Source organism: Corvus kubaryi, unplaced genomic scaffold, assembly GCF_017639235.1.
Source record: "Corvus kubaryi isolate FWS band 111438036 unplaced genomic scaffold, C.kubaryi_AGA036_p1.0 137, whole genome shotgun sequence".
Classification (NCBI taxonomy): domain Eukaryota; kingdom Metazoa; phylum Chordata; class Aves; order Passeriformes; family Corvidae; genus Corvus; species Corvus kubaryi.
The window spans coordinates 22,898,909-22,921,344 of record NW_024580671.1 but is presented as its reverse complement, the minus strand read 5'-3'; the positions used below and the strand labels follow the sequence as shown (position 1 = coordinate 22,921,344).

The 22,436-nt window shown below is 35.2% G+C and overlaps 1 protein-coding gene across 6 annotated transcripts in view; it reads left to right on the top strand.

Annotated features, from left to right (window-relative positions):
* The window catches only part of GRM8 (glutamate metabotropic receptor 8), a 323,953-nt gene that overhangs the window by 183,100 nt on the left and 118,417 nt on the right, over positions 1 to 22,436 (top strand). For all 6 annotated transcript variants that reach the window (XM_042018191.1, XM_042018190.1, XM_042018194.1 and 3 more), the window contains one exon: positions 20,219 to 20,419. In XM_042018191.1, coding sequence (XP_041874125.1) covers positions 20,219 to 20,419 — 201 coding nt within the window. The remainder of the gene's footprint in view (positions 1 to 20,218; positions 20,420 to 22,436) is intronic.

Genomic DNA, 22,436 nt, shown 5'->3' with positions numbered 1-22,436 from the left:
GTTTTTGTCTCTTAACTCCTAAACTTTTTGCTTCCCTGTACCCATTACAATCTCTGAAATATGTGCCACATTAAAAACCATAAAATAAGATAATATTGTGGTATAGATGAGAAAGAGCCATGATACTTTCTTTTTGACAGTCATATTTTCCAAATCTCAAGTGAAAGTGAAGCATACCATGCTTCACATGACACTCCATCATTAAATAAGGAAGTTCTAATGAAAATAATTGAGCAATGGCTGCCCTTTCTGTGTCAGTTTTGTATGGCCCATTAATTCTGGCAAGTCTGTGTAAGAGTCACTATTATCAACTTCACAAAGCTAATCAAGCATTAATCTTAAATCAGTAGCTCATTATTTTAAAACTCATTTTCTGTCTAGTAGGTTGACTTAGAGGATCTAATAGGGTGCTTCTTGGGTTTTAATGAGTGAGAAATTTTACTTTAGAACTGAGTGAAATGAGAGACCTGTCAATATACTTTAATAATGTTACTCTTAATACTTAGAAATTACTCTAAGAGAAAAAAAATCATCTTTCCCTGTTTCATTTTGGACTGGAGAAATAGTATCCCTCCAAAATAGTATCAAAATATTTGTGGGAATTAAAGCTGAAGATATATCCATAATAATTTCAGTAAAAGCTGAACTGCCTTCTAATTGATTGTGTTATTCACAATATGTCATGTAAATGGCTGGACTTGCTGTTTATCTTACTGAATTTGTTAGAAGTGTGTCATTCAAAGGGTAGCTAAAGTACAGCTAGTAAATCACCTAAACTCAGGAATTCTACTACTGGTGCAGTCTCCTTTCTGAAGTGTTCTTGATAGAGTTTATTTTAAGTCACCGTAGGTGTCATGCAGTATCTAGATATGACTGAGTCTTGCATAATTTTGTTTTCAAAAATTCTTTCTAGTAAAGACCAAATTTTGCTCATTCTGAAGCTAGACAACTTCGGGATCAAATTTTCAGCCAGCCTTATGAGATTATTTGGCCTCCTATGGATATTCATAACCAAATGTTTCACTGAGCAACCTGAAAAATTTAAACTTTAAGGAGACATGATACTAGTTTTACTGTATTTCCCAGAAACTCTATGGCAGATATGTGCTGAGAGAGCTTGGAAGCAAAATTTCTAAAATTTGCAAAGCCATGTTTATTAGGGCTTAATGTAAACCACTGTCCATATCTGTCAGTAGTTTATCACTTTCTTCCTTTGAGGTATAAGGTCAGATGTCTCGATTAAATTTTTCTGATATGTTGACAAAGATGTTGGCTTCTGATGAAGGACACTATTCAGCAGACTGCATAGGGATCTAAAAGCTTCTGGCTCACATGCTCATCAGCCATCAATGATTTCCCCACTCGTACCAAGAAAATGGCTCTTAAATTAAAAAAGATGAGGACTCTGAAACGAAGCTAAATGCAATCTCTCTCTGTCCTGCTCAGAAAATATGCTTATATTAGTAATACATTATATCTGTCTTACAAAACTTACAGTTTAATTAAGTAGAGTGTTATTATGGCTTCACTAACAAGAATATAATCAGAAAATATCTATTAAAAGGCAAACCCAAGCAATACTTCAGAACTGAAAGAACTAAAAGATTTCCTGTCTTTCCATGGAGCTACACAGCAATACTTCCACAGTTAAATGAATCAATGTCCCTCTCAATAGTGTAGTATTTACACCAAGAGCCAACATGTAAATTAGCTGAAACTCTTTCCATTGTCCAAAGTAGCTGAAAAGTGAAAAGTAGAAGCTTGTACCAAAACATGTGGTCAGAACTGGGAAATTATATATTTATTCTTAAAATCTTTGTATTGTGCTTAAAATAGTCTGATAAACATTTACTGCATTTGCATTTGATGCAGCTTGGAAAATCACTATCTTACTAGAAGGATAGTTATATAATGCATTGCAAAGAAATTATAAATACAGGTGACTTACAGTGGATGAAGATTCACCCCCTATATTGTATATAAATGTATTGTATCTATACATAAAGAAACCTTTATAACATTCAATGGTGTTGGGAAACCATAAAGTACATTTTTGAAGAGTTCGTTCTTTTCATTACAATAGGTATTTTGATACACATCTAGAATAGATATGAGTATATATTCTAGTGAAGAAAAGACCTTGTTTGCTGATAGTGTCCCATTTTTATCAGAACAAACAGTAGATCAGATTCATGTAGTTTTTCCTTCTTCTAGAATATGTTCAAGTGTTCACTTAATTCAAGTGTTTGTATGCTTAAGCTTATTCTGTCCCTAAGAGGGAAATTAATCTTCCAGGCAATGAGGAGTGACCTGGGTGACCCCAGAGAGCAGGGAAGTTGACACTAACCAGTTGAGACTAGTAGTAATCTCATGCTGTGCAGAAGGTCTAAGTGAACAGTCCACAAGGTTAATGTGTTAGTACTTCAAGACGGTGTCCTAGGGGAAAAAAGTAGATAATTAACTCACCCAGAGCCACAGGCTATTTTGTGTTCCTACTGTCAGTATGATGATAGAGATGGACTAAACAGACTTTCTCTTTTGAGAGTCTGTGTTCTGATGAATTATAAAAGCTCAAATCACAACACTCCTTGCTTGTGAACTTAATGCAGTTAAACAGCAGTAGAGCAGAGGGGTGTCCTGAAACTCTTACCTGGTGAACTGGTTTTGTCTCCTGGTAACAAGTGTGGTAATTTTGCTTAATGTGCTACTTTTCTAGCATCGGTGGTACAATGCACAACACATTTAAAATTTATATTATTATCAATATTAATAATTATATCCACAGTCATGTTATTGTGGTTGCATGCTGGGATTAATATGTTATTTTTAATTGGATTAAAATTTTTTGTGAAAGAATAAATGGTTAAACTCTTTAAAAAAAGACCGCCCTTTTCCTTTAATAAGAGTAGAACAAAGAGACATAAAATAGTAAGATGCTTTGATTGTACTAATAAGAATGCTAAAATTAAAAAAAAAAAAAATCCACATCCCTTATTGTATTCCCTCTCTTAAAAATACCAAGTTGTTTCAGGAGCAGCTATTGGCACTGGAGGCTTAAAAAAAAAAAGGTGACTCTTGTGAATAATTTTATTTAGTGTGTGTGTGATATTGCCAAAGGAGATTCTGAGTGCTGTAGAAATTAAAAGCTATCAATATTCTGGTGACATCAGGATCATCAGGTCAGTTTACTGATAGACATAATTATTTTTGAGTTAGAAATTGAGAACTGTGGTTTGAAAAAAATTAGCCTTACCTCAGTCCCATGAAGCCAGAAGTGATGCCAATGAGTCCACTAAAACAGTTACATCCTAATAGCATGAGGGGACTGATGGGACTATTAAGAAGAGTTATCAATCTTTTTGCCACTGTTCTCATCTATACATCAAGTCTGTGTTTCAAAGAAGCCCTCCTCAGCCATAGCTCTCATTTGCTGGCATGTTGTTCACATATAGCCTTTGTTTTTGGCTAGAGGAGCCATACAGCATGCTTTCTGCAGACTGGTTGTTCAGAAAACAATTTTGAAGATCAAATCCTGAAAAAAGGTTAGCTAGGTATGTTTATTGATAACCCTCAAGGAGAGTTTTACCTAAATAGAAGTCCTTGCATAATAGTAATTTTGTGCATTGCATTATAAGATCTTTGTTACTGTTTCACTGAAACCAGACTAGTTTTACAAGTCAATTTGAAGTTATTTCAGATATAGTGGGAATTTATTTTAAATAAATGGATTTAAACTACGGCACTCCCATTGTTCTTATTTAGCTGCCTTTCTTACGCAGCCTTCCCAAATGATTTTATTCATTTCTGCCTGCAAACTTTCTAAAGGAAGAAAGCAATATAGCACCAAATATGACCTAGGCAAAGTCAACTGTTGTTTGGAGACTTGTCCGTGTCACCCCAATCCAGCAGCCTGGAGAGCCAACCTGAGAGTTATAGAAAAGAGTGGCTTCAACTGACAAATGTGTGAAGTAATTTGTGGTTATGACAAATGCTGCTTTCTTCCTTTTCATCTCTTGGGGACAGTGTTAGGAATAAGGTTAGTGTTTCAGAGCTCTACAAGATTTGTATCCTTCTCTTTCTGACTTTCTGTGGCAAAAGTGGCTCATTCTGGGGCAGAAAAAATTGGTTCTTCCCTACACAGTTGGCAAGAGCATTTTGGTTTCACTTGGCTGTGGTTGTCTTGAACTAGCTTTTCACACTGGCACGTTACATGTCACAACTATTCAAACATTTTTCTTCAAAAGTAGCAAGCATCAATCACTGATGTCTGGTCTCCTAGATTGCAACCACCTTGTTCAGTACAATGCCAGGCCTGTTTAGTCATTTTGTAATGGCAATTATATAGTTTGTGCACAGCCTGACTCTCATATACATTTTCCATGTCGTGCTGGTACACATGTATTTTGAGTATGAGCTGACTCTTCCTTACTCACAGTTCTTGTCATTGTTCTTATGACAAGAATCACAACTAGCTATACTTGCATTTTTATGAGCAAATAACATCTCAACCATTATTTCCAGAAACCTTAAATAATGTAAAATACAGGTTAGATTCTGCCACTATGTATGCAAAGCTGCTTCATTAATTTGTGAGACATTTATTATTGGGTAATCTGTTTTATAAAATAATTCCCACCAAAAACTACATAGTAAAAGTATTGATCAAAAACTCTGAAGCTTAAAAAAGCTTAATAAAATCTTTTCCTCCCAGGCAACAAAAAGAGAAAAAGTAGATATATAATCAGTATGTACAATTCATTCAATATGTTTGCATATATGTCATGTACACTTAATTTTCGTCTTTTGAGAAGGGATCAGTCTATCATAGATGATAGTGTAATTTTTATCTTTATATCTTTACGTTTCTAAGAATGATATTTTTAACTGTGGTGGAAAAATGTGTAACAGCTAACATCCTGTTTTGCCAATCACCAAGATAACTAGTTTTAATGCTATGTAGAGTACATTTTGTTTGCTTTTATTTTTGCTTTGAATACTGATGAGAACTAATAAATATATCAATAATAAAAAATAAATCAATAGGTTTATTCACTGGAAAGAAGCGAATAATCATTCAATTATCACCTCTTTCTGCAAATATTATTGGCCAAGTCTTAGATTAATCAATGTGAAATGGCATCACTGGGATTTCACTAAGATTACACTTGTTTTCCTTGAGTGTCCTAACAAATAATATTTATAAATCAATGGAGAAAATGGAATTCTGAAAATATTCTTTTAATCTGAAGGACCAGCTTATAAAGTTCCTGTCCCTCTTTGTTTGACAATGTTTTCTCAATGCCAAGGCATTAAGAGGTTGAAATCATAACAGAAGGTAACTGGATGCTTTTATTCCTCTTAAGAAGCTGTGATGTATGTTTATTATTGAATTTTGTAAGAGAAAAAATCTTTTATTTTTGATTTTCTGTTGAATTATTTCTCAAGCACAGTATGGACTCACTTTGTCCTCATTCGTTGCCTTATTTAAAACAAATAAATAATTTTATTTGTCATTCTCCAAGGTGCTTTTATTAGTAAACTGGCTTCACCACAGCATTACCTCTGGCTTGTGTCACTGATGAAGAAAGTTGCAGCCCAAAAAATACAGATTTCCAATTGTCCATAAAGGCAATGAAGATAAAAAACCTGAAGAGACCACAAATTTACAGCATAGAGCAAGGCACTACTTTCTATCTGTTTCTTTATGTGTTGCCTTGTTTGTGGGGCCATAATTACATACTGATTACAGCCAGAAAAAAGGATTGTCTCCATCCTGAATGGTAATTACTATATTACTGTGTTTCACTTTCATCCTTTTCTTTTGCTCTTTCTGACCGTTATCAGATCTAATTTAGGTTTTAACATGGCTTTTGGGAGATATAAATTTCAAAATATTGTTTACATTCCTTACAATAATGGTCATCTTGTGAATAGTATATCAGCTAGTATATATTACTAACTAATTAACTTAGTGTAACTGCATGTACCCATGAGACTGGAGAATGTTAAAATGAAAGGCTGACTACAGCTTCCTTGAGCTACATGATCTAGGCTGTGTTTGAGTTTCTATCCCTTCAGGTGACTTTGATTAAAGTAAGAGAACATCAGAATCGTTCTCCTTTAAGGAAGCAATAAAACTACCCTAAGAGAAAATAGTGCAATTTTTCTTAAAAAAAAATTCTTTTCTTTACCTCTCTGACATTCTCACATTATACCAGATTTTGAGACAAAATTGGAGGGGCCATAAATCACCTTTACTCAATTGACTTCCATTGGAAATGAGATGATTTAGGCCATTGGAAGAGGTCAGTGCCAAGAGCTGTGAATGCTTTCAGTCATGAAAAAAGTCACTTGCAGATCATTAGGAGGGCTTAAAAAGGATCTTACCAAAACACATTCTGGCTTTTTTCTTTCTGTGCTTTGAAACTTTGGTATCCACTGAGGTGACAGTGAGTGAGCTCTCTACTGATGAAAATGTTTGAAATGTATTTAAAAAGAGACCAGAGTTCTCACCATCACTTTCCATCAGTAAACTTTTTTCCCCTCTGACTGTCATGGAATTCCAGGCTCATGGGAGTGAATGTAAAAGTCAGCTATACAATTCTTGCACTAAGTGATATGGTAGTCAAAATAAAAGGCATCCAAACTAGCAAAACTAAATGTAGTGTACCCCTACCTATGTAACACGTCCTTAAAGATGCAGATACCTTACGTGGTGAGGTCAAATATAACAATATTTTTTAATGTTAATTCACCTGGTTTTCTCTTTGCTTTGAACTGTACTTAGTCACCTAAGGACTGAGAGAGTAATCAACAAAAGTCCCCAGAACTCCCTCTGCTGTGGATTTTCACATGCTTGTCTGCAAGAGCATGCACACCTGTACATATGCATATGCACGTAGGCACTTGAGATTGTTCAGCGTCATTGGCTAAGACATTTCTGGTGCAGTGGCATCTTAATAGTGGATCATGGGATATTTTAGGTTGGAAAGAACTTCAGGAGGTCTCTAGTCCAACCTCTTGTTCAAAACAGGGTGCTAATTTCAATCCAGGCTTAAGCCACAACACAGGGTCAGTGTGAGGTTGGATCTGGGTGAGTTAGGACTTTATCCAGTCAGGTTTTGAAAACCTCTGAGGATGGGGAAAAACTGCATATCTTCTTTGGGGGAGCCTATTCTGCTGTGTGAGCAACATCATGAGAAAAAAGCTTCTGCCAGTCTAAAGCTCTTGTTTCAAGCTATGCCCATTATGTCCTGCATGGTACACCATTGCATCGTACACCATTGTGGAGAGTATTGGTTCATCTCCCTGTTGGGATCTGCTGTTTGTGGGACTTGACCCAAAAGCTATTTCTTCTCTAGGCTAGCCAAAGCTATATCCTTTGTCCTTTCCTCACAGGGAATGTGATTCCTACCCCTGAACATCTTGATGGCTGTCTGCTGAACTTGCTCCAGTTTAATGATGTGTTTCTTATCTAGAAGGGCTCAAAACACATTTACACATCTAATGTACTGGTGAAACACTTAAATGATTTGGGGAATTTTACCATCAGTCTGCACACTAAAGGTTATGATACAAGTTATAAGAATAAGGAGAAATGAAATAGCTTTGGTAAAACGAGTTCAAACTCCACTCGTTAAATTGGAACATGAACTGCACAAGATTTTGGCATTCTGTAGAGGAGTTTGGATTTCTTCAAAAGCAAATCCATAACTGCAAAATTAGTGATAAGAAAGTAGATGGAAACATTTCAGTTTTGCTCAAGATCAAGACTTTTGACCAGCCTTAGGTTCCTAAAATAAGCTTATGATAATATAATGTTCATCACATGTGGTCTTTTTTTAATCATAGTAGCAGAATACTTAAAAATTCCTGCCCTTCTCATTTGATTTCAGAGTGCATGAAAACAACCAAGCAGGTCCTCACTGTCTCACTATTACAATGACATGCAGGCTCAATTAAAGATCTGCTTTTTTGGGGTACATGTTTCCAGCAGGCTTAGAATACTGTTAAAAGATTGTACACTGAATTGCAAGTTTGAAGCCTTACTGTGCTAATAGTTGTTCATACTAGGGGACTTGCTGATTTAAGTATGCAAAATACAGCAATGTGAGTACCTCCTATCAAGAGAAAGACTGTGCTTTAACAGTACTTTGCATATTTTTATTATTATTACTATCATTAATAGTATTACTATTATTATTAGTGTACTAGCACCTAAAGGAGAGATTTGATTGATGAGTAAGTGCCTAATCACTAACATTTTTAAGCAGAAGATGAGTATCTATCAAGTGCTAAATCAAGTGTGAATTTGGTGGACTTGGATTTATTTGTTGGATTCATCCCCTGTGAGGAAATGAACTTGTTTGAACCATGAATTCTTGATGGCCCTTGGCAGAGGGTAAAGTCCCCCAGTTTCTCAAGATGGCTTTGGTTTTAGTTGTGTGAAATATATGATTCAGATATTTTGATAGAGTATTGAATTTTAAAGGTATTTATGTGGCTAAACAGGTTTTTGACTCCTTTTAAATTAGATGCCTAAAGTGTACTGTGGGGACCTTTTCTGGATGTTGTTTGTTGCTTAGTCACAGACATCCTGTTCAGCACCATCTAATTTAGTATGTCTCAGCCTAGGTAATGCTCAAATTTGCTGCACAAGCTCTGACAGCATATCTATTTCTCTCCACCTCCAAAATACCAGCTCCAGACAAGCTTCTTTGCTCTCTCTTTAGCTCTTTGTAGATAATTGTCCTGATTCACACAGGGGGAGCAAGTAGAGCAAATTGATTCTCTCTATCTGAAAGGGACAGGACTGCCCATAAGGGAACTTTTCTTTGAGTTGCTTGCTGTCACTGTTTTGCTGCGGTGAGGATGGGATATGTGCAGCTGTGGAAGTGCTGTCAATGGAGTGTGTACAGCCAACCTGCTCAAGGAGAGTGTCTATAACGTCCCTAATTTAGCAATTTTAGCAATGAAGCCAGTCAGTTCTAATTAGTTTGTGATTAAAGAACTAGCTATCTTCCAGGCTGTGTAAAGAGGACTGGGTAAACTGTCTTCCAGTTTTAAACTGAAATCCCCTTGCAGAAGGCAATCGTCCATGTCCTGTTCATGGCATCAAGCAGTCCATTAACTAGCTCCTTAGTTCTAATTGATGGTGCTCTTATTTTTATCAGGTCCTGAAAAAACACCTTTAATTAGACTAGTGGGGAATTTACAGATTTTCACCTGTGGAACATCATGTGTTTTGGCAGTTGTCTACCCAGCTTGTAGAACAAAATGATGTTTCACCATCTCCAGTAAATCACATAGGTTTACTTTGACAGTAATACATGATAAAATTATAGCCTATAGCAATCCAAAGCTCTTGAACCCGTGTTTTCCATTTCGTCTGTCAAAAATTATCTCTTGTCATACAAAAGATATGAAACAAAAGAAAGCATTTAATTTTCTATAACCACGTAGCACCTTTCCTGATGGCTACACTAAGTGAAACCTACTATTTCTGTTCCTCATCATGCCCTACTTCTTGCAGTGTGATGGATTCATTAAAATGGGACAGAGCAGGAAGACACTGTGGATAGGGCAAACGCAAAAGTTACTGCAACATTTTCTTCAGCTCTTAATATTGTAAAGTGTTACTATAGGATCTTTTACATGCTTAAATTCATAGTCGTTCCTTTGCTGTGAAAAGTATGCTTTCATTGCCTTCCTTTTTGGTTGCAGTTGAAAAAATTCTCCCACTGCTCCTTCCTGAAAAAACTCCACTCTTTTTTCACATAAAAATTCTGTCATGATACTTCTATCTTGTCTAGTTCCAAAAATTTCCTCTTCGAAGTTTGATGCTGTGAAATCCAGCAGTAATTTAGAGTGAAGTTATTTTAAGATTCATTATTACATTTATTGTCATTTTACATTGTTCTTCATTACATTTGTCTTGAAAATTTTTTACATACTTGTCTCCTTAGTAGTAACATGGAGCCCTGTGAATTAAGTCAAATGTGACATATAGCTACTATCAGTCTGCAACAACTGTAAGAAAATAGAACAATATAATTTTTTTTCTGCTGGAGCCGAGTCTCTATTCGCATAACAGCTGACTAAACAGTAAATAGGATATGAGATACTGTTTTAAACTAGCATACATATTTATCTTGCACAGCACTAGTTCTCTACTAGTTAACTATGTGGTTTAAGCTAGTTACACAAGAAAGTCTGTTCAGGGAAGTGCTTCAACTTGTTTTCCTAAATGCTTATTTTTGGAGAGGTTGAGTGTTTTCTTTGGAAGCAAAAAAGCTTTTCTTTAGGTTAGACAATTAACTGTTAGATCACTAAAACTTCATGAGATGCATCCTAACTCAGCAACTAACTGCAAATACACCAAGCTGATAAAAGCTCCTTCGAGGAGTGACTAAAGTTATTCAGTACTTCATATGAATCATGACATCAAAACTCTTAGTCTGAGTGGGAATTCACAGTACATTCCAAATCTATATTTAAATTCTCTGCATCAAAAAGCTATCAAATATTCATTGCAGCAATGGCCCTGATAGGATGTTGCTGTCCCTTAGCTTGCAGACTTCAAGCCAAGCCAGAACATACGTTCAGCCCACATTACCTTCATGATAATTCAGCCCAGCACTCTGATATCAGAAAAGGGGCTCTTACATAAAGCTCCTTCCATTGAAGGAACTCCAACTGAAGAGGCCTTGAATTTCTGCAGTATCTATAGGTGATGAAAAGGGCACAAAAACATCTCAATCTGCTACTTTGATAAATAGCTGACTACAAATAATTTCCAACCCGCACTGTTCTGCTCTTTTGGAGCTTCTCATCAAACTAAAGAAAGTTGCTTAACACTCTGTTAAGTAGTAGTTAATATGATTAGTTTAGATGTTGCAATGTTTTTGGTGAAGACTTGGTACAACTTTACTCTTTAGTCTCTGAATAGACTCATAACAAATAGTGGCCATAAATGCTTCATGAAGTTATGTGTTTGGATACCTCTTTGTCTGTATATACTTCCAAAAAGTGCTTTCTAATTGCAAGAAAGTCCTTTCCTAAGCACGATGTCAATCAAGTTTGTAACTAAAATTAATACTTCTGAGGACAAAAGTCCCTTGAGTTTCTTGTCTGAACCTTTAATTTAAAAGCTCTCATGGTAAATAAGCAGAGAAAGGATTTTTATACATACTGCTGTTATGTGCTGAAGGTCCTCTGAGTTTAAATGCTATCAGAAAATGAATAAATTCAGTTCCTTGTACTGAATCTTTACTCTTGATAGCCATTGCTGTAGGCTTTGGAGTTATACACTGAAGCCTGCATTAGAATTGCTTGCGGCCTGTGGGGTTTTAAAATGGTACCAGTTATTTTAACCTATGTGCCTGGACTAGCAACTTCTTCCATAGTTAGAAATTCCCATGGGTAATTTGTGTTAGAAAATGTAGGTTCTATCTACATACTTTCCTTGAGATATAATTTGTTTTAAACTTGAGAAATTCAGCAAAATATTTGGTTACCTATTCATGCTAACACGAATACTGACAGTATTCTGAGAGAGAAATAAAGCACCTATGTTTGAACAACATTTAAAATGTTTTTGCTAACATAGTCCTTAGAGCTTTGTGTTAGCATTTTTCCTTTATCTTCATGGTTTTTTTGCTCAGAAATAACAAAACTAAAACTTTTGACATGGTTTAATTATGATAAGTGCATCTCTTTTTACATTTAAGACATTTTTCCTGTACTGTTTTGATTCGGTGAAAAATCAGTAAAGCAACATTTCTTGTTCACAATTCAAGCTGACAAATTTTGAGGCTGAAATTCCCTACTTTTGCGTAGAATTTAAGGAATGTTAATTAATGGTAAAACTCATAATTTTAAATTTGAAACATAATTTCATGTATTACTATATACTGATATATGTAAAAGAAAACCTTAAATGTGACAAATATATATATTAACCTTCTGCATTACTTTTACTTTTACAAGTAAAGAAAAATAGATATAATTATAGGATTTAAAAAAATAGGATACTATAATAAGATAGAATCAACTGCCTAAGTTTAATATGTACTAAAACTAGAAATATAGAGGAATTGAAGAAATAGTGGGTCACTAATACTTCTAAATAATATATGGTACAAAATTTGCAGAAGTATAAAAGTTGAGCAAAACTGAGATGTAAATATCTGATTTCAGTGTCTTTTCTAAAATAAAAACAGAAGAAGCAAGAGGGGAATGAGCGATATTTCAATGACCATGTAAATATTTAGGAAACCTTCAGAATACACATAAATATTATATAGAAATCTTTGCGAAAAGTTGGCTGTGGTTTGCTCTCTGGTTTAAAAGCTGGACAAAATCTAACAAAACTTATTGTGATGTCAGATTTATTAATTAATGTGGGTCCTTGCCTAGTAATGAAATAGTCTCTCTCCCTTTTATTTAAACTTCCAAAGTGTCTTTCTCTTTTTCTGCAGGTATTTTCTGCTCTCAGGTTGTCAGACACATTGTAGGCAGAAAGTGAACCGGTATAGGTGAACAGATTTCTACTTTCATAGTTTCAAAGCTGCAATCTGTTTATAACAAGGAAATATAACTTCTGAAAATGTTATACCTGCTTTCGAGTTCTGTTCCTACTAAATATTATATTCCAACATGGGCAATTCCATTAATACTGACTAGTCATGTGCCTGAAAGAAATCTAGCTTATTCCACTGTATTCTTTTATACATCTTTTCTTTAAATTCATGGGTGGTTCTTAGTGTGCTTGGCTAAGGAGACAACATATGCTATGGTGTCTCCTTGTTATTTTAATGCAGACATTAGTGTTCAGCTTAACATGTACATCACAGCAAATCTTGGCACAGCAAGAGGATTTACACAACACTCTGTTAGATGTAGCAGACTTCTTTTTTAAATGTATGAGAATTCTGAGTGTCTGTGTTCCCCAATTCTATACACTGTTTCAAGGAGCTATAATTAAGCAATATGAAGGCACTAATTAGAATAAGGGAAATTTTTCACCCTGATAACAACATTCAAACTGTTGTTAGGGACTCTCTCAAAGGACATAAATGAGGAAATAGAGAATCTTCTATGAGCAATGCAGCCTCAGTTTGCTTTCCTAAGAGAAAACACTCTAGTAAATGTCACATATAGGAATAGGAACAAAACACTACAATATAACTATGACAGTGGTTTAATTCCACTTTGGTATGTATTACTGTGCAATGGTTAGAAATGTTTTGCCGGAAGAAGTGTGCAATTTACTGTGAAGGTCAGGAAAAATGCTATGATATTTCCAATGAAAAATGTTTGTGGGCAGGCCAAGAATTTTTTAGATGCTTCAATTAAAGGACCAAGCAAAAAGAAAAGTTAGTTCTTCATTTATGTTGGTGTTAAAGTGAAAATTATTGAAACATATTGACTTAATGTGAAATGTTCTTTTTGCTATTTTGTATTTAAAAAGTAAAGTTTTTCTATATTTAAAATATGTGAAGTTTCATCCCAGTTCTGAATAGGAAGTTTTTAAAATATCTGTATTATTCTAGGGATTGAAAAACTCTTTTTTTCTCAGACTTTTTCTAATTGGTCTTGATGTCTTGTAGTTGTTTTTATTTTGTTTTTTAGGGTTTTGGTTGGGGTTTATTTGTGAGTTGGTGTAAAGAGGCATAACCCCCAAAAAATTACATGAAGAGACAATTCACTAAATCACAAACCCACATCCATCAGTTGCTGGAGAACAGCAGACACTTAAACTGCTTCATTTCACTGTCTCTGCTTCTCAATTTTCTCAATTTTCTTTTTGGAATGGCTGAGAAAATTGATATAATCCTTGGCTTCCTCTCTGAATTGCTTCCTAAACTGACACCACACTATTACAGAGAAGCCACAGGTTTTGTGATGCTCTCTGCAAACTAACTCATGCATCACTGTTACCATACAGCCATTAGTAAACTCAACTCCTCCACCATAAAAGTATATCATGCCCTTAAGTTTGAGTAACAGAAGATGAAGATCTGCATTATTTGTTCAGAGAGATCAAACTCTGTAGTGTGTGAGGAAAACAGCTGAATAATCGGGAAGACTTCAAGAGGAGCAACATATGCTCCTGGTGCTTCCTGCTGCTTCCTTCTGAGCCGGCTGAAATGGCTTAGTTACAGACGCCAGCTTTCTGTGGAAACAACTCTTGCTGCAAAGGTGGGGAGTTCTAACCAATTCTGACAAATAGAAGATTATCATGCCTGAGCTGAAGAGTGGGAGATCACTTACACATTACTGTGTTTTTGTTGTGATCGGGATTGGCCCACAGAAACAATCAGCTGAACACAATATTTATCTTTGACCTTGCTTCCAAGTGCAGCTTAAGTAAAACTGTTTTGAGAGCCAAGTAATGGGGATAAATAATTTAGCAGTGAGTAAAAAATGTGAATTGCAACTATGAACTAAAAAAGTATTAATAGAGATCCAAAATCCAGAGTTCTCAAAACAGAAGTTTGGAAAAATACCCCAACTGTTGCAGAGATGCTCGGTCTTTGAGCAGAAATTCTGCACAAGTGTATATAAAAAAGGCAGATAAAGAGAGGTAAATGGAATAAAAGCTGTTAATGAGAAACCATTCTAAGACCATTGTAATTTTTTCTCCCCTCTTCCACGTTAGTTGTCCTCCTATCATTATCCCAGAAAGATTTCTCCCCTTATTAAAAAAAAAAAAAAAAAATAAATTAATTTATATTCATAAAAGATTTTTTTCCCAGCACAGATGAGAGGGGACAAGGTCTCAAAAGAGTGGATGGCATTGTGGAAATGAGGGAGGAGTACAGGCTCCAGGTAAAGGATCTTTCCTTGCCAGTGACAAATCTACAGTTAGGAGATTCTTGGCCTTCCTTGTCACTGCTAAGCCAACTGTTCTCACTGGCTGAAGGACAAGACATGCCAGTCTGATATTTTGTTTTGTTCTGGGTGTTTTTTTTAAACCTTTTACTTTTCCTGATAAATACTGATTTTGACCAAGGTTACCAAACTTAAGGATGATTTTGACCAAGGTTACCAACTTATGGATGATATACATAAATCAAGCAATAGCCAATATAGAAATAAGTGGTTCAAAATAGTATAAAGGTTAATCTATAGTTGGCAGTTGAGTTTGTAGACATAGAATATGTCCATTTTTATTATTAGTCCATTAATATTATTCCATTGCTAGATGTATCAATAATCACACAGAAGAATCACATGTATAATATTTTTAGGTTAGTAAAACAAAAGATCTAGCTATAACAGATGATGATGAAAAAGTAATTTCCATTCTAAGTGAAAGACTATGACACACTGCAATAAGAGAAAGTTTTTAAAAAGAACATTTCTATAATTTCTACCTGAAAGTTTTCAGAGAGGAAAGTTGGATGTTTTCTGTGGTTTTTAACTTTTATTTTTATAAGATTTTGAGAATTATTTCCTCAAAACAATGGAAGAAGGCTTACAGTGAGCCAATATTTGAACTGAGAATAAAAAGTGAACTGTCCACTTTTATTCTAATCAGTTCTAGACACTGAAAAAACAATAATGAGGGAGAATGATGAAGAAAAAAATGGCCATTGACCAGACGTTAGGAGATAATACCTTGAAGCATCCTGTTTCCTACATGGGACTCCAGACTTGTGTTCATACTGTCTTGTTTGCAGTATTTCTCTAACCTTGGAACATGAAAATTTGATGATTATTTTGTAAATATTAGGATCCTATTCTCACACACACTGCATCCCCACACCAGCTATCTCTACTCTCCTAAACTATGGAGCCCTTCTCCTGCCTCCCAAAGCTCTGTAGTGCCCAAAACCTTTCTCAAACCCTGCATCATCAGAACATTCTTCCAATTTGAAGCTCTAACCAGCTGCTGTATACAAGGTCCTTGACTTCAGCCTTTTGTCTTCAAGTAACATAAATTAAGATTTTAACTAGACATATAGTATGGAATCTAAAAAATACTGAAATAATCATGAGAGATAATGTAGGCTGCATTTTTTACATAAAGTGATTTCAATAATACTAAATGGAAACAGAAAGATTTGTGAGACAGAAGAAATGGGATGGCTCTGAAATGTTAGGAGAACTAGTGATTTCCAGAAACAGGGCAGTTAAATAAAAGATATTGTTTTCCCTCTACGTCACAAGTTACAAAACACGCATATCTATTTGCCTTATTTAGAATTTTTATATTCTTAAGGGAAGAATTGCTAGGAACTTTGCTCTGAAGTTTTCCTATTGTCATGGACTTACATGTTTGCAGAAGTTATTTCTACATGTGCTTTAAGATTATCATTAAGTTTTCTAAAACTTGGATGAATTACACAACATTTATCACACAGCAGATTATTGCTGGTGAGATCAGCAACTTAAGTTTTGATTGTTTAAGATAGGTGCTTCTCTCTCACAGGTGTTATCATCACCTATGTATGAATTCATTACCTTTGCTATCTTACATTAATCTTCACTTACTTCCTGCATGCTCTTAAGTTTTTAATGAAGATACATCTTAGTTTATTGTTGTAAAGGCCTAATTTATCTGGATTATGTCTTGGGACTTTGTTTATCAGGACTATGTCTGAAATCTCTTGATTCCCAATTCATACCCATGGAACTGACAATATTACCTGCTTCACCTTCTTCCCCCTCAGACTAGTAGCCCCAGTCACATCCCTATCCACCTAATCTGTGTCTCACCTTCCTACTGTATGCTCCTTATCTTTCGCTGTCATAGCTGAGTTACACCACCCTGAGCAGGACACACAATTTTTCCTGCAGCATAAGAAATACAGGATGAAAAGGGGAAATGATGAGCAGGTATGGAGGCAGTACCTCCAGCAACAGTCCAGCTTGTCACTCTTGCTCAGGAGGTGCATGAGTACCTGTAGCAACTCTTCCACACTTACAGGTTTTATAGGATCATTCCTGTGGCTTGCTTTAGTGTTCCCAAAAGACATTTCAAATTGATTGGTCCAGGAATGGCTGACATTTCCTGGGCTAGTGTCATTGCTCTCCTAGATCTTCTCAAGCCCAAGATGATAGCATTGGTACCTATGTCTATGTGCTTCATTGGTTGGGGAGAGCCTTGACATCCTGCTGATGTCAGGTTTGCACTTTTCAACAGCTGGATTGGGAGACCTGCTGTAAAACACCATGGCACATTTCCCCAGATTTCTGTTGTTTTGGAGATCAGGAAGAGATGGTCAGGAACTGGTGAGCCCAGTTCTCATCTCAGTTCTTGGCACACTGTCAGACCATGGGTCTGACAAGTGCAGTTCAAGAATTGAGAATATCTTCTCACTCTTTTTGATAATGACAGAGCCTAAGCAATTTTTCTGGAAGAAAAACTGTAGAATAAGAAATTGAAGTGATCATTAAGAAAGCATTAAAACTTTTATTTTATGAGCTACAAATTTTTATGTTCTTTCAAATCACCAATGTGTGTAAAAACATGCCTCATAGAGCTAACAGTCAAGCTATAAATGAAAAAATTATTGTTTGCATACAAGTCTGAAGAAAAATTATAATCATGTCTTCCAATCCAGTAATATCTGTAGGAGCTGACCATATTTATGGCTTAGACAATATGCATCATTTTATTGCTATACATTAACATTTATTTAGAGCACTGCAGTGTAATTTAAGTTGATGAGTTCTTGTCATCTTTATAAATTGTTAGTTTAGATGTTTGAGAATTCCAGAAAGAGAAAATGAAAACTCAAGAAGAGCACATAATCCAATTTGCTGTGGTTTTCAGTTGTGCAAAGCACAGAGACTCCTCTTGCCTACGCCTTCTGGATCTGACTGATTTAAATATGACAATTCTGTGATGTTCCTTACCTCTTTGTATGTATAGAAACACATTCAGTCCCTATAAATGAGTTTTTTCCTCTGTAATTTGTATGATAAATTAGTTTATAGTAACATATCTGTGAAGAGTAAAGGTAAAATTTTATGCCATGGAGGAAATTTATACAAAAATGTTTTATATGCATTTAAACTACAATATAGCATAGGGAAGAATAAAACTTTTTTTCCTTCTTTTAAAATCTGTATGACTTAGTACAATGTACTTGCTTAAGTGTTTGCCACCTTTAGTTTTTATGACTTAGAGTTTATTACAGAAAATGATTCCACTCTGTTTTCCACCAACCCTCCACCCCTCATCATACATAAATATCCATTTATGTGATGGGAATTATATTTATCTTGGAAATAAAAGTGGATCTCCTTTTAACTCTTCCTGTCCTGGCCATCCTGTTTAGAGAATGTGGAAGCTCTGGGAGTGCATACAGATTACTGACTGCTCTATGTCTGCAGCAGTTCTGTAAACCCTTTCTTTCACTTGTTGGCCCACAGTCCTTAACAAGGCAGGAACAGTTAAAGTGGAGAGCAGGAACTCTAACCATCATTTGCTGTTGGAAGGTTGTTTCCAAATGAAATAAGCTAGTAAATTTGTAAACTAATTAAGCTTCATGTTTTCCATCCTTCATGTCTTCTTTTATGTCTGGGCAATGCACTGCAACTAATTGTGTAATTTTCAGCATGTTCAAGGAAAGGTTTTTCCTGTTTGTTTATTTGCAGTAGAGTTGCATTATTCACTAATTATTTGTCATTCATTAGAGAACATGTCTTAAAAAGTGTCTGTAAAGCTACTTGTACAAATCACAAAAATGATCTCTGCCTTCCTCTCCAAATGGTTTTAGCTTTTCAAGAAGTAGTGATTTTATTTTTTTTAACTAATCCCTGAGGAGAAATAAAAGCACACCATGATTTTTCAAGGCTATCTATCGTTTCCAGTGCTCAGGGGTGTTTAAAGCACAAACCACTACTGCTTGTCAGATTACAAATTTGTTCATATGTTATCACTGTAATGCAAGATGGTGGTACTGAAGTGCAGCAGGCAAACAGAAGGCTTCTGAGTATGCTCCCTGGCTTTTTTCCCATGTCATATGGGCTTGCATACTTTATCTAAAGAAAGATCTTGTGTCCAGTATATTTTCAGGCATAAACCATGTACTTTTATAAACTTGGATTCAGCAAAATGGATATCTTGAACTGATAAAATTCTGTGTTTAGTTTATAAAAAAGAAACAATAAAAATAAGCTTGAGAGTTAATTTTTTTTTAAAATTATGCATAAACTTTTGTCTAATTTCTAAATAACCTTAAATAATATTGACTGCATTATTTTCAAATTGAATGAGTTGATAACCTGGTAGATAACCTAGGTGTCTATTCTGTTCACTGAGGCAACAGGAACTTGACAGTAGCTTCAGCAGGGCAAATTTCACATCAAGATTTGCGGATCACTTTTCCCTGGAAAATGAAAGTTTGAGGCTTTGAAATCAGCATCTGAATTTCTATATAGGACATGGGATTTCATGTTGATTCTTTACTTAAAATATAATTTTTCTGAGCTTTATTTTTAACAATTTCACTTGGTAATATCACCTATTAATCTAAAGTTTCCCTTGTACTTGGGCATAGATGATAAATTTGGACAATTCCTGCAGAATAAAAGTTATATAATGTAATATATAATCAATGCTCTGTGTTCCCTCTGAAGGATAAATGTCCCTGTAGGAAACAGCAAAGAGTACATGGTTCTCAATGTGAAGCATAATTCACTAGTAAATACAGGAAAATATCTTAGAATAAGCACTTTTCACTATGGAGACAGATGGTCACATCACTCGGCAAGCATTCAGCTTTTTTCCCTGAGATGTTTAAATAATGTTTATCAAACAATAGACGGGGATGAAAATCAAGATAGCCTTAAATTTTTCTAAAAGAGAATGGCAGGCTGCTATAGAACTGTCCTATAAATAACAATAAACAACTGTTGAATGAAAATCAATAAGGTGGAAAGATAATTTTTCTACTGGACTGTAGAAATACATATATCTATATATCTTTTTCTTGTACTGAAATGTTCTGTCCTCTGCCCTAGCCCAGAAATCAACATACTGTTTACATACCTGGCACAGTGTAGAATGATTAGAGGCAAAACCAGATGGCCATATTTTTCCTTGTCTTGTTAATTTAGGTGATGGATAGACAAATCCTGACTTTCCCTGTCAATCCAGCTGTAATTATTTATGTTCCACTGTGAATTTTTGCATGCGAGTGCTCATGCACACACTTGTGCACACACAAATAGAAGTAAACTCTTTCTCTTTCTTCCACAGGCTTAGAAAGAATTGCAAGAGATTCAGCCTATGAACAAGAAGGGAAAGTTCAGTTTGTCATTGATGCAGTGTATTCCATGGCCTATGCCCTGCACAACATGCATAAAGATCTCTGCCCTGGATATATTGGTCTGTGCCCAAGGATGAGCACAACTGACGGTAAAGAACTACTCAGCTATATCCGAGCAGTAAACTTTAATGGTAAGTTACATGTACTCTTTTTTTTGCCTCTCTCTTCTTTAAATGTTTCATAAGTGACAAGTTGGGTTTTATTCTTTATATAGGATACATTTAAGGCACAGTGGAAAACAGGATTAGAAGCAGTTCTCATTTAATCAGAACTGTGAGTTTTTCCACCTGCTCTGAAACCCCCAGTGTATTTTTCATCTTAACATTTTTCTTCTTAACATTAAGCTGCTCCCAAAAGAGGCAGATGTTAAAAATATGAATCTGTCGATCAAAATACTCCAGTGAAAAGCTACTATTATGGAAACAAATTGAGGACTCATGCAGTCTTATTGAAAGATTAAAATCATTTGACAGTGGTTGCTTGTGTGTTTGCAAGAGAACGAATTTAAAAAATACTCTTTTGAAAATCTCCTTCTTCTGAAATTGATTAGTAATTCCCTTACATAAGCAAATAGTGAAATTACTTTCAATTTACATATTTAAATTTAAATTAAAATACTCACTAGCAGTTCCAGCTTCTTTTCCATTTCATTGTTTTTGTGTCAGTAATTTAGTGAGCTTTAACACAACTAAAATAAATATTTTTAAACAAAACTACATAAGATTATATGGGGCTGGGATCTGCCTTCTGGGGAAATGCAGTTATAGGTGCTTATGCTGTTAATAGTAGAGGCCAATAATGAACAGGATTAATTTATGAATGTAGATATGAAATGTGTAGAACATACTAGATGGCAAAATAAAGTTGCCAAAAACCTAAATTATTTCATTAGAAGTCGTAATTTTTATAGACAATATTTGCCATTATTTTACAAAGAAATTGAGTGATGTGCTTTGCTCTGTTTTGGTTGGGGTTCTTTTCCTTACTTGGTGGTAATTCATGTACTGCACATGCCTTCTAACCATATGGAGAGAAGGGCTCTCTATCACAATTTATTCCAATGACCTCAGCTGCAAGCACTTTTGAAAAAAACACAAGGTCATTTTGAATTTAACTTCTGATTGGAAGCTTTTTTTGCTTTAGGTAATACACCAGAACATTTGGTTCATACAAATGCTGGTTACAGTTCACAGCTTTTTCTTCCTATGCAGTTTTCATGCAAAGGGAAACCCTGTCTCCAGGATTATAATGTTATAAGGAGTCTAAACGACTCTTTAGTGATTTTAAAGAACACTTGGAACATAGTATGTTGCTGGCAAATGGGAAATATTGTGATGATTACAAAGGTAGGCAGCATATTGTAAGGTTTGCAGTGATAATTACCTACATTTCCAGTAGATGTTTTTCTGGATCTGTGTTGTTAAAGCACAAAGTGATCTATTTTCATTTGATGAGCATGAAAGTTTAGCATAATAAGATTTACATTTTATATGAAAGCTTCCTCTCCCCAGAGAATTGTATTTCATCAATACCTGTCATGATTTCTGTTGCTGTCTCTAAGTATGGCAATAAAGGGAGATTAAAGCATTCTGGACACAAACAAAAATAGATTTGATTTTGAAATAGTGATTTACTGAAAGAGAGGGAAAAAAGAAGAAAGAAAAAGAAACATTTATTTGAGATTAACTTCCTGTCCCATGGGATTTGTTAAATGTTCCCTGTACTAGGCTAGTCCACATTATATACTGGTGTACGAATTTTTTGGGTGTGATATATGCCCAAATATTTTATTTTCTTAGTCATGCATTTGGAGGCATAAGCAGAGGATGGTCTTAAACACTTTATCTTTTCCTATTAATCCAGAGTTCCTGTTCTTCAGGAGAGCACTACTGCTGTGTCTGACAGAGGTGAATATTTATATAGGTTACAAGACCTCCTGTGCTGGGAATAAACAGTAATGCTGTGTGTCAGTTTTGATGTGCATCCTAGCCTCAATCATTACCAATGTCTTATATTAAAAATTAATTGATACACGAAAGGAAAACCCTGGGTTTCTTAGCCATTCAATATACCACTTTTCTACCCTAGTGATCACAGGACCACAGCCCAGCTGAAGCTGGCAAGGACCTCCAACTACTCCAACCCCTG